General features: G+C 34.8%; 3 protein-coding genes across 8 annotated transcripts; 1 reads left to right on the top strand and 2 right to left on the bottom strand.

Moving 5' to 3' along the window:
• Positions 1-999: 999 nt before the first annotated feature.
• LOC112758955 (transcription factor LRL3) lies at positions 1,000-4,582 on the bottom strand. 5 transcript variants are annotated; one of them, XM_072219667.1, is made up of 8 exons: positions 4,323-4,582; positions 3,394-3,772; positions 3,039-3,131; positions 2,822-2,947; positions 2,616-2,681; positions 2,188-2,253; positions 1,750-1,809; positions 1,000-1,591 (listed from the first exon to the last, which is right to left on the bottom strand). In XM_072219667.1, exons 2-8 carry the CDS (start codon positions 3,736-3,738, stop codon positions 1,397-1,399), a joined length of 951 nt encoding a protein of 316 aa, XP_072075768.1. In that variant the 5' UTR covers positions 3,739-3,772; positions 4,323-4,582; the 3' UTR covers positions 1,000-1,396. The 5 variants fall into 5 exon arrangements, with proteins under 5 accessions (XP_072075768.1, XP_025663532.1, XP_025663535.1 ...); XM_025807747.3 differs by having other exon boundaries at positions 1,000-1,594; positions 2,813-2,947; positions 4,323-4,540; XM_025807750.3 differs by having other exon boundaries at positions 2,813-2,947; positions 4,323-4,540.
• A 676-nt stretch (positions 4,583-5,258) lies between these two features.
• Positions 5,259-8,039, top strand: LOC112755264 (uncharacterized). 2 transcript variants are annotated; one of them, XM_025803239.2, is made up of 7 exons: positions 5,259-5,699; positions 5,910-5,992; positions 6,087-6,269; positions 6,497-6,796; positions 7,016-7,177; positions 7,533-7,616; positions 7,695-8,039. In XM_025803239.2, the coding sequence occupies exons 1-7, from the start codon at positions 5,525-5,527 to the stop codon at positions 7,800-7,802; spliced, it is 1,095 nt and encodes a 364-aa protein (XP_025659024.1). In that variant the 5' UTR covers positions 5,259-5,524; the 3' UTR covers positions 7,803-8,039. The 2 variants fall into 2 exon arrangements, with proteins under 2 accessions (XP_025659024.1, XP_029149581.1); XM_029293748.2 differs by having other exon boundaries at positions 5,391-5,663.
• Positions 8,010-9,378, bottom strand: LOC112755263 (probable aspartic proteinase GIP1). The gene has a single exon (XM_025803238.3). The coding sequence runs from the start codon at positions 9,376-9,378 to the stop codon at positions 8,107-8,109; it is 1,272 nt and encodes a 423-aa protein (XP_025659023.1). The 3' UTR covers positions 8,010-8,106.
• Between the last annotated feature and the right edge of the window lie 2,027 nt (positions 9,379-11,405).

Raw genomic sequence — 11,405 nt, 5'->3', positions numbered from 1 at the left:
GTGCGTATGTAGAAGATAGCTTATTATGAGACCGTACGTGTGTTATCTGTTCATGGAGCATGCGTTCTCAATTCTCATAATGATCAAATTGATTTTATGCGCCATCAAAGTTCCACGAATATAGAGAACGATAACCTTGTAAAAATGATTGTTATGATGAAATTGAAGGGACAGTTTCCGGAAACTTAAAAGATTGAACTGACTCAGTGACTTTGGTTCTTATAGGATAAAAGCAATGGATTCCTTGTTTGAATTGGAACACACTCCGAACAATACGGCTTTATTTTATTTTTAAAAGAAGGTTTTTTTTTTTATTGTTATCGAATTAAATTTATTCTTTTAAATGATATTTTTGATAATATGTAAGGCGGGATGTATATATAAAATCATTTTAGTGCATAGAAATTACTATTTTTTTTAAAAAACTTATTTGCTTAAAAACTCAGCTGTGTTATTTTCCCAAGTTGCTTCCAACTTTTCAATTTGGTTTGGTCGGCAATTATGGGTCAGAGCTGATTCATAGATGTGGATCTCCAGTTTTAAGGTTGACATTGATAGATGTTACTCCAAGAAAAATAGAATCTAAACTCTATTATTGGTGACATGGCTTCGGATTCTTATAGCTATATTTTGGTGAATCAACTTGGCTTTAGAGTCAAATTTGATTAAAATATCAGTAGTAGCACAAATCAAACAATAGCTTTCAAAGGGGAAAAAAAAAATCATGTCTACAACATTTCTTCGTTTCTTCCCATATTTTTGTGATTGCAATAAACTGTAGCATGAATGTCTTACTGGATAGGCATTAGTACAAGAACGGATAAGTTATTCCTTTAGATATTTAATTAATCAAATCAACCTTTTGGTATTAAAATATTCAAAAAAAAATTATGTGTACGCTAAAATTCAGTGACACCAAATCTATCACTACATATTTGTGTATATTACTAAGTATTTCTTTAGAGAATACAAGATTCGTAAGCAATACATAAAATCGAGTTAGAGATAGTACTGAGAAAGTTAGATTATGCTTTTGACATAAACCAAATATATACATGTCAATGCACATTCCAATATCTTCTTGCAGTGTAGTAATTAAAGGTTATATAGTATAGTCTATAGACAAACAGTGATTCATAGCCAAACTAAAATTTGTCAATTTCATAACACGCCAAATCTGATTAAACGTGATGATCAAACAAGAGTTTCTAAACTTTCCATATGAAACGAAAGAAGATGGCTACATTCATTTAAAAGCCATGGTTAATTGGTTTTTCCAGATAAGCTAGGCTTCAATTCAAATGATGATCATATACTAATACCTAGAGCTAGTAAGCTACTAATGTTGTCAAATTGTCTCTGATATTTACGGTGCTTGCCGGCCGGACAATCGAACTCAGACAAGTGCATTGCCGTTGCCGAAGATTTGCATGGATTGGTGCAAGTCTTGAACCAACTCCATAGGCAGCAGGACAAGACCATTGTTCTCCAGAAGCTGACTGGCAGATGCAGGATTCTCTTCAAGAAGTTTCCCCATCATCTCTTCAAGTGGTTCATTCAGCTTCTGCTGGTCAATATAATGCCCATAACCCTGCTAATCAAACAAAACAAGATATTCAGTCCGTGAATTTGGCACTCTGGAGTGGCAGATATTTGATATTTCTATGGGGCAGAATTTGGGCTAGCACATGAATTCATAATGATTTTGTGTACATTATTATCTTCTAAGGTTAAGGACAAGAAATATACCTCATGGAAAACCAGTGGTATAGCAGTTGATTCAGCTTGTAGTCTACTTCCACTTAGTTCCTGTAAGGAACATATGCTATGTTTTAATTTGCACGTTGACAAATTCAAGTTAAGTCTATATACTTGACCAAACCAGCTGTTCTGTTAGTAAACACTGCAAAATGGTCCTTTGCTTTATTTTAATTATCTCCACTTTGGTCTGATGGTATGGCCCCGATTTATTATTTTTCCTAAATGATGGATAATTCTTTCAAGGGGAAAGAAATCATTGAACCTCATTTTGTGTTCACATGCAGCCAAGGTTCTAGTTTGTTCATTGTGACATCATGTTAATGCATTTGATATGGTAGTACAATGATAATTATAAGCAAAACTGTTATATATGTATGAGACTGATTGAGGCTGAGAAAATTGAGACGATCCAGAGTTAATAGGTACCTTTAACTGAAGCTGCAAATATTTAACATGGTCGATAATGTCGTCCAGTATATAAGCTTGACTACCCTACAGATTAAAAATCAATTGTCCATAGAAATGTGATGGCATTAAGTATATATGATCAGCCAAAGTATTGCTCACAGATAAGAATGGTAAGATATTTTTGAAAGACCCGTTTTGTTTTCATGCATGCAAGAATCAAGATGTTATTACTTTCCAAGATTATCTATTCAATGTTAGGAGTATTCCGTGTTCTTAAAGCAGAACCTACCAATAAAGGATGATAGATTAATACATACCATGACAATGTTTCTGCAAATACTTGCAACACTAGAAAGAGTTTTTGTTTACATTTTTTAAATTAGTTTAAGGAGTCAAAGGGAACATCACACTGATTAATGTTGCAGTGACAACTTACTACAAATTACCTCTGCTTGATTTGGAAGCAAGTCGTGTAGTGCTTTCAGATTATCGGCAATTCGTTGCCTGCGTTGCTATGATGTAGAATTCATGGTTAATAAAGATAAATTGTGTTAAAAGTTAAAAACATTGCAATATCCAAATTTTGAATTCAGCATGTGATCTTCAAATTTGGAATGCCTGGAGAAAACTAATAGTGGCATACTTGACTTACTCGGTCACTGGCTTTCTGTCTTGCTGGTTTAGGAAGGAAACTAGGTGTGCCAGCCAATACCGATGGATCAAGCCGTGAAACATTAGGATTATCTCCAATTGCTTCTGGTGTCCATGAAGCAGGACTCTAGGACAAGATTAACAGAAATCATTATTATAAAGTTTTTCAAATGATAAAAATTATAAAATATATTATGCTGGTTAAAGCATTAACTGACCTCAGGATAGAGAGGGTGATGATGTTGAGTACTTTCAAATTGCATTGCTTCCTGCTGGACTTCACTCTCAGCAGGTCTCCAATACCCCACTTGCTGAAAACACAGAATAAACTCTTTCTTTGGGTATCATCATTCCATATTTCCATGTACATTTAAGGAAACTAGAGTACAAGTATTGTGAAATTTTTGCTCTCTAATATTACTATACAAACAACATTTATGTGAAAATCACTTCTTGTAGGAAACTTTTTCAAACGAAAATCATGTTGCCATAAAATATAACTATTCCTATTCACTCAACTTAGTTTTGCAATTGATAATCCAAATACACATTCAGTGTTGCTTACTTTCTTACCTTGCCAATGTCAACTTCATTGGAAGAATGAACTTCAGTTTTAAAGGCATAAGCTTTTCCAGGATCATTACAAAAGAAGTTCATGTTTGTTCCATTGCCATCGTTTCCAAATCCAAGAGCTGCATAATTGCTCCCAATCATATCCTCAGTCTTAGGCAGATAGTTTGAGGATTCAGTCAGATACTGAACATAGTTATGATGAGATGGTTTTGGGAGGAAACTCCATTGGCTCCCACTCCCTTCTTCAGTTGCAACAGCATCTTGCATGTTTGAATCATCCTCAGCAGCTGAACCAGTAACATGGCAACTGGTTCCTCCAGAAGTAAAGGACATTTTCGATTCCATTACAACCAAAAAATTCACCTGATTTTTATATTACCTGCAATTAAAACTATATATTGAAATGAACACAGCTTTATCATTAAATTAGGTACATAATCTAAAGTACTATAAAAGCTAAAACCATTAGTCATAAAAGTTGAACACTGTTCTTCTGCATGATTGTTCTTAAGGCTAATCACCAAATTGTACGTTGAATTAGAAAAATTAAGAACTAGGAATTTTAAAGATGAAATTTTGTGAAGGAAAATGTACTGATTTTTTGAGAAACTACTCGAACCCTTTTGACTACGATTTTGAACATTCCGGTGGCGAATTTGTAAACTCATTGCAGTTTCGAATTTTCTGTGCAAAAGTAACAAAATAAAATAATGAAAGCCAGGTCTTTAGTTTTCTGAAGGAAAAACGAGAACTTGAAACTCAATGAAAACTGTGAAAACAAATGGAGAGCGAGTTAAGTTCTGAATTACGTTTGAGCCAGAATTCAGTGAAGTAGAACTCAGAAGAAAGTAACTAGTAGCTAGCATCACATGCGGTTGATGGAGGAAAATTGATAAAAAGAAAAAAGAAGAGAATAGAAAGATGCTTACCGATTGGAATGGAAAAGTTGCAGAGAGAAAATCAGAATGAGAAGGAAGAAGAGAAGAGGGGGAAGCGTGCTCTGTTTCTGTTAAAAGCTGCCAACTATTTTGTACTGTTTATTCTCGATGGCACGATCCACTGAAATGGCGGTTCTATCCCTGTGCTTGTAACTGATTGTACCTTGCATGAAATTCATGTTCATACTAAGGGCTCTAAGACCAGTCATGCATGTTTTTAAATTTAAACATGAGTTTATATGAATAATCTTATATTAACTTTGTGATGCACCAATGCTTAAGCCCCAAGGAATCCCTTGATTTCATATTAGAATTGGCTATATCAAGTGATCATATATAGAAACCAGGAGAACTTGCTTAATTCATTGTGAAATAAGAAATATTATTGAAGGAATGGAACTTTTGTGTATATGTGTGATTTTTTTTTTGTGATTTTTTATACTATATAAAAAAATAATTTTCATTTTATTCAAGATACAATTTAGAATTAACCATGTTAGTTATATACTAAAATTAGTCATTAGTATAAAATATACACTAAAAATAAATTAAAATACATATATATTTATACATAATAAAAATATTATTTATACATCAAATTCAGTCACTATATATTTATATATAAATATATATATTATTTAATTTATTTTTATATATATTTTATATTTTAATATATATTATATACTACTGATTGATTTTAGTACACACATAATATAGTTATATACATAAATATATAATAATTAATTTTAATAACTGATTTAATATATAAATAATATTTTTACCCTACAACACCATAACATTACCCACAACATTTTAGTATATATATATATATATATATATATATATATATATATATATATATATATATATATTTTTTTTTTTTTTTTGAAATAAGAAACATATATCTCTTGGGTTAGTAAGAATGTAAGATACTAAGATGTCCTCCGAAGTCCAAAGTATCTCTTCTCCTTGATTTTTTTTCCATTCTTTGTGATGTTAACTTATTGAACAACCCAAAAAAAGCCCATATAACATGAGTGAAAGAGTTAGGGCCCAAATGTTGCAACTCCACTAGAATTGTTTAGCCCTAATCACTCGACAACTGTCAATCTCTTTTCTTTCTCCCTCAACTTCTCCACTCTCCACTCTCAGAGTATCTTGGCGACGGCGGCCGTGGCAGCCTCCGCAAGGAAATGATAGCTTCCGGCAGAGGGGCACTGAAGCTGCATCTGCCTTTTATTTCTTCTACCAGATTTGAATTGGTCCGGTTTAGCAAACTCGCGTTGCCACCGGTTTTGCATCAAGTTCTCCGAGTCTCACCCATTCATTTCGGTTCGATCCGATCCGGTTTATTATTTCAAATACCAAGTCAGTGAAATACAATTCGACTCATTTATTTATAAAATATATAATATTTCGAAATAAGAAACTAATATAAGGGGAAAATTTAATTACATTTTTAGTGCAGATTAGTGTTCAAATATGAATAATAAGCATTGTAAAATGTGAACTGCTTTTCAAGGCTTTCTAATTCAATAAAATTAAACAGTGTTTGACTTTAGTGACTTTACTCTTCAGAGTTGAGACAGCGTTGTGCTTCATCTTCATCTCTGGCTTCAGAAAATCTTTCGATGGCAAAGGAACCTGTCAAGTACTCAGTGGTATGTGTGTTAGTGTGTATGTATGCTTGTTATATATTCATTATGATGCAGATGCAGATGCAGTTAGATATTATAAGGTGACGTGGAAGTGCAGGTGGACGCGTTCACTGAGTCAGCATTCAAGGGAAATCCTGCTGCAGTTTGTTTGTTAGATGAAGAAAGAGATCGCCAATGGAAGCAAGCTGTGGCTGCTGAGTTCAACATCTCCGAGACTTGTTTCTTAAATAAGATCTCTGACTCCCGTTTCACTATCAGATTCTTCACTCCTCTTACCGAGGTCATTCATCTCACAAACTCACTTTCACATTCCAATTTCCTGATTTCTGTGGCTCTTCGATAGTCAACGATACTCTTTCTGGTCAATCTTGTCTAAATGTAATTTTATATTTTGTATCTTAGGTTATTTCAACTTCTCTATCGCTTTCGTAATTTTAGCATCATTTCCCTGAACCAAGTAATGAAGACTGCGTGGCAAGTTCTTGATTAAGGGTTTATTTTTTGCAGGTTGATCTTTGTGGCCACGCCACATTGGCGGCGTCACACGCTGTGTTCTCATCTGGCCTGGTGGATTCCGATGTCATTGAATTCGAAACGCTAGCTGGAGTATTGACTGTCAAGAAAATCCCGGCAAAGAGTGTTAATAATGGTGAAACTGATGATGGATTTTATATGGAATTTGGTTTTCCTGCTGACCATCCTGTAGAATTAAACTCTCCTGAGATTTCACAAGTTTCTGCAGCGTTGAACGTTAAGGCTGCTTCCATAGTTGAAGTAAAGAAGACAAAGAATACAAATGACATATTTGTAACTACTAAATCTTTTTTTTTCCTCTTTCATTGCTCTAGTTTTTCGATTGACATTATGATTTTAATTTGCTTGTGATACTGTGGCAAGAACCGTTGCTGCAGTATATATCTCTATTCTTGCCTGAAAATCTAACAAGTAGGGATTTATGTTTTTGAGTAATTTGTAACTTGTAAGCACTTAAAATATGCTGATATGAAGCATGCCATGTTCTTCTAGGTTGTACTCGAATCTGGAGCAGCTGTGAAAGAAGTACAGCCACAAATTGATGAAATAGTCAAATATCCTGGAAGGGGGTTAATTGTTACGGGGTCTGCTCCTTCAGAGTCAGGATTTGATTTCTTCAGTCGATTCTTCAGCCCTAAACTCGGAATCAACGAGGTAATATGAATGATAAGAACATTATGTTCCTCCAATAGAATTGGTGATTGACTCCATGTCCTCCTCATTGCTTAATAGATGAAGATCAAAACTTGATTGTGAACTCAATAATAGTGATAACTGCAGATTTCAGATGCCTAATTCCCTTCTTTTTTTTTGGTGACTGAATCTAATTCCCTTCTTTAAGTGTTTCTAAGTTAAAATCTAGAATGTGATATTATTAATACCTAATTCTACATGGAAATATTTTTGGACATCCAAACTTGCATATTCTATGTCCACACTCACTTTTCCACCTTTAAACTTTATTGTGACCCTTACACTTTTGTTACAAATGCTGAATATTTTCTGTTAGGATCCTGTTTGCGGGAGTGCACATTGTAGCCTAGCTACCTATTGGAGCAAGAAGTTGCAAAAGTGTGATTTCAATGCTTATCAGGTACTCTCCTCTTAACTCTCTGGGATTATAAATTGTCATTGTTTTACTCAACAACTCAAGTCACTTTTATTTGCACAGGCCTCATCAAGAGGAGGAGTTTTGAAAATTCATCTTGACGAGCAGAACCAAAGGGTGCTTTTGCGAGGTAAGGCTGTTACCGTCATGGAAGGCTCTATTCTGGTCTAGTCCTAGTAGTCCTAAACTCCTAATGTTGTTGTTACAAAATAAGTGCTTGGCATGGCCCCAATATGTGTTGGTTAATTTTTATCTCCTTGATTCAGAGTTATTGAGATTTCATGAAAGAATTATCAGTTTTGCTAGCTAGTCAATCTTGTTTGAGTTGCTGAACTATATAACAAGGCCATTGTAGTTGCTTTTGTTGAGTGGAATTAATAACAATATAATACATTACTTCATTAGTTATCGCATGCTCTTATTTAATTACACAATTTAGTAATTACAATTACAAAGTATTATACACAATTGCAAACTATATTCTATTGTTGACAAAATTAGAGATATTAAGATTAGAACAAGTTGTGGCTTGAAGCAACAGCGATGAGCTGAACCCAAATCTATTGGAATCAAGATCAAACTGCACGAGATTATCCTCCAACTGATGCCCTCCAATAACAACGCTGGTCCTCCTATGCGCCCCACCATCAACAAAACCCAAACACCACAAACCCATACCCACCCCTTCCTTTTCAATCCTCACCATCGAATTCCCCCCGAATATTCTCCAAAACACGTCATCGCTGTGCATCACCAAATCCACGGTCGGCACCGCGGGTCCAACGCGCGTCTCACTGAGGTCCCCCTCACGGTAACACACCCCGAACGGCTCAACGGCTTCCGTCGCCGTCAAGTTAAAAGCCAATGACTCATTCACAAACAGCTCTACGAACCGTTTGAATACAGAACTTTCCATTACGGTGTACGGCTCTGACGTGCTTATCTTGGTCCCACCTAACCCGTCCTGATCAATGGCCAGGATCGACGCGTTGATGGGAACATCCTTACCGTTGATCCGAATTGAAGTCACGTTAACGAAATACTCATCGGACGGTTGTCCGTTGTAAGAGATAACAGTGTCCGCAACGGGGTTCACAATGAGTGGAGTGTAAACAAGAGATTTGGAGAGGTCAATTTTAGAATTAAAAATGTACGGTCCGGTCGAAGCGAAGATAGCCGCGCCGGGACTCTGGGTTGAAGCGGGTAAGCAGAGAGCGAAGCAACGAGTGGTGGACAAAGAGGCGCTTATTTGGGCCGGGAGAGAGAGGTTGTTTCGGCCCAAAGCGGCTAGACCAGTGGCGTTTTGGGCCAGGCCTTGGAGTAATTGGGCCGTGGAGCAGGAGAAGACGAAGTCTTTGATTTGGACGAGTGGACCCTGAGTTGACCCGTCCGAGGTGGGAAAAGCGAGGGTGTCGAGGTTGGCGGTGGAGAGGAGAGTCTTTCTGGTGATGGGGTTTTCAGGGAAGAAGGAGCAGGTGTTGTTGGAGCAGGCGCCGCCGGAGTTGAAGGTGGCACAGAGAGAGGAGTTGCAGGGAATGCGGTGGTTGTAGTTGTTGCAGAGGAGCCAGGTGAGGGAGGAGCCAAGGTGGAGGTGGAGGGTGGTGGGTTGGAGTGGGGTTTGAACGTAGACGGAGAGGGTGTAGAGTTGGGTGGTGGGGTCTTTTGAGATTGGGGAGAGGAGTAGTGGTGTTACTGTTCGGAGAATGAGGAAGATGAGGAACAGGAATGGCGGTGGAAGAAGAAGCATTTTTGGAATTTAGTGTTTTAATTTGGGGAGTGGTGGAACCATGTAGAAGAAGCAGCAGGAGGAGGATAAAGAAGAAGTGGTTGTCGTTCGTGTGGGACACTATTAGGTTCAAACATGTGTTGAGATGGAGCCTGTCTTGTATGTTACCTGCTTAAGGTACATCTTAATTAATACACAACATATGTATACCAACTATAACAAGCATGGAAATTAATGCATTACAAAAAAAAAATACAAAATTGACGAAACCTAAGGAAAAAGGGATGATGGATAATTATAGTGTACAGATTGTGAGTTACAGATATTTGGATAGGAAGAAGGTAGAGGTAACAGGTGTCCATGAGCGTTGCGGCTGGAAGCAGCTTGCAAGTTTCTGCGGAACAGTGCGGAGCCGGTGAAGCTGGAACGGTGAATGGCTCAGTTTGGAATCTCGAAATAAATTGTTGGAGCTAAGCATGCTGTTGCAATGATTGGGTTTGGAGACAAAAAAATTGCAATAAGACCTTGGTTAATGCAAGTGGATTTTTTATTTAAATAAATTAATTAATTATAAACCAAGTTGGGTTGGTCTAGTGGTTAGCTCACTAGTCCGCTTAAGCAAGTGTCGGGGGTTCGAATCCCGCCTTGTGCATGCAGCAACCCATTGGCCAGCGGCAAACAACCCTTAAATGGAGCTCAGTACCGCGTGGGAAACCAAAAAATTAATTAATTATAATAATTATCAAAATAAATAATTAAAAAAATATTTATCGAAATAAATATTTCTCTTTTATTTCGTTTACACTGTAAATAATGAGATATACACATTTTGCGTTTATACTGTAAATGAGATAAATATCTCGTTTATACGGTAAACGAAATAAATACATGTATTTTTTTTAAAAAATTGAAAATAATAAAAATATTAATATTATCAATAATCCAAACTTTTAGCATGCAATTAGCATAACAAAATTAATAGATGGGATTAAAATAGATATGTTTGATCAATTAGTACTAAAAAGGTTGATGGAAAGTGGGTACTGGGTAGAGAATGGAAACGGTTATCTTTTACGTTATCTCCCACTCTCCACACGTGAGAGATAACCGTTTCAATTATCTTTCCACTATCACATCAATGTCTTCTAACAATTGGCAAACAGTTATTTTTATTTTTCAAATGTAAATCAATCCAATTGGATCATAATTAAATTTAAAATTTTTTAAAATGGATATGTTTTTTTTGGTGACTTTAAAATGGATATGTTTGATCAATTAGAACTAAAAAAGAATACATGAAAAAATTTTATTTAAATTATAATCCAATTGGATTGATTTGAATTTGAAAAATAAAAATAACCGTTTGCCAATTGTTAGGAGAGATTGATGAGATAGTGGGAGAGACTTAAAACGGTTATCTCTCACGTGGATAGTGGATAATGGGAGATAACGTGAGAGATAACCGTTTCAATTATCTTCCTACTATTCCCATCAATCTCTACTAATAATTGACAAACGATTATTTTTATTTTTTAAATTTAATTCCGATTATCCCATCAAACGGATCCAGGAATCTAAAAGTGGAGGGGACAAAAATTAAAATATTGTATAATCAAATATAATACTATATATTTAATAATAGATATAATTATAATTAGTTTTTTAATTTAAAAATTAATAAATACTTGTCAAATAAAAAAATTATTTCAGTTTTTATACTTTTTTCATAATTTTTTATGGTTTTATATCTAATAAAATATAAAATTATATATTTTTAAATATTTTATTAATTAATTTTTTTATTAAATATTTATGTGACAGTAAATTATATTTTTATGTTTTATATTATTAAAAAATATGACATAAAATAATATAAGTTAATTGCATTAACAATTTTGTTATGTGAATTTAAAATATATTAAAGTATTTTTATATAATAATAGGGGTAAAAATTAATTAAAAAGAATAAAAGAAAAACAACTAAATAAAATTAGAAAAAAATAATATTATCATAAATAATATTAAAGTATTTTTATATGATTATAAAT

This window comes from Arachis hypogaea, chromosome 16 (assembly GCF_003086295.3).
Source record: "Arachis hypogaea cultivar Tifrunner chromosome 16, arahy.Tifrunner.gnm2.J5K5, whole genome shotgun sequence".
NCBI lineage: Eukaryota > Viridiplantae > Streptophyta > Magnoliopsida > Fabales > Fabaceae > Arachis > Arachis hypogaea.
This window is presented reverse-complemented; position numbering and strand designations above follow the sequence as displayed.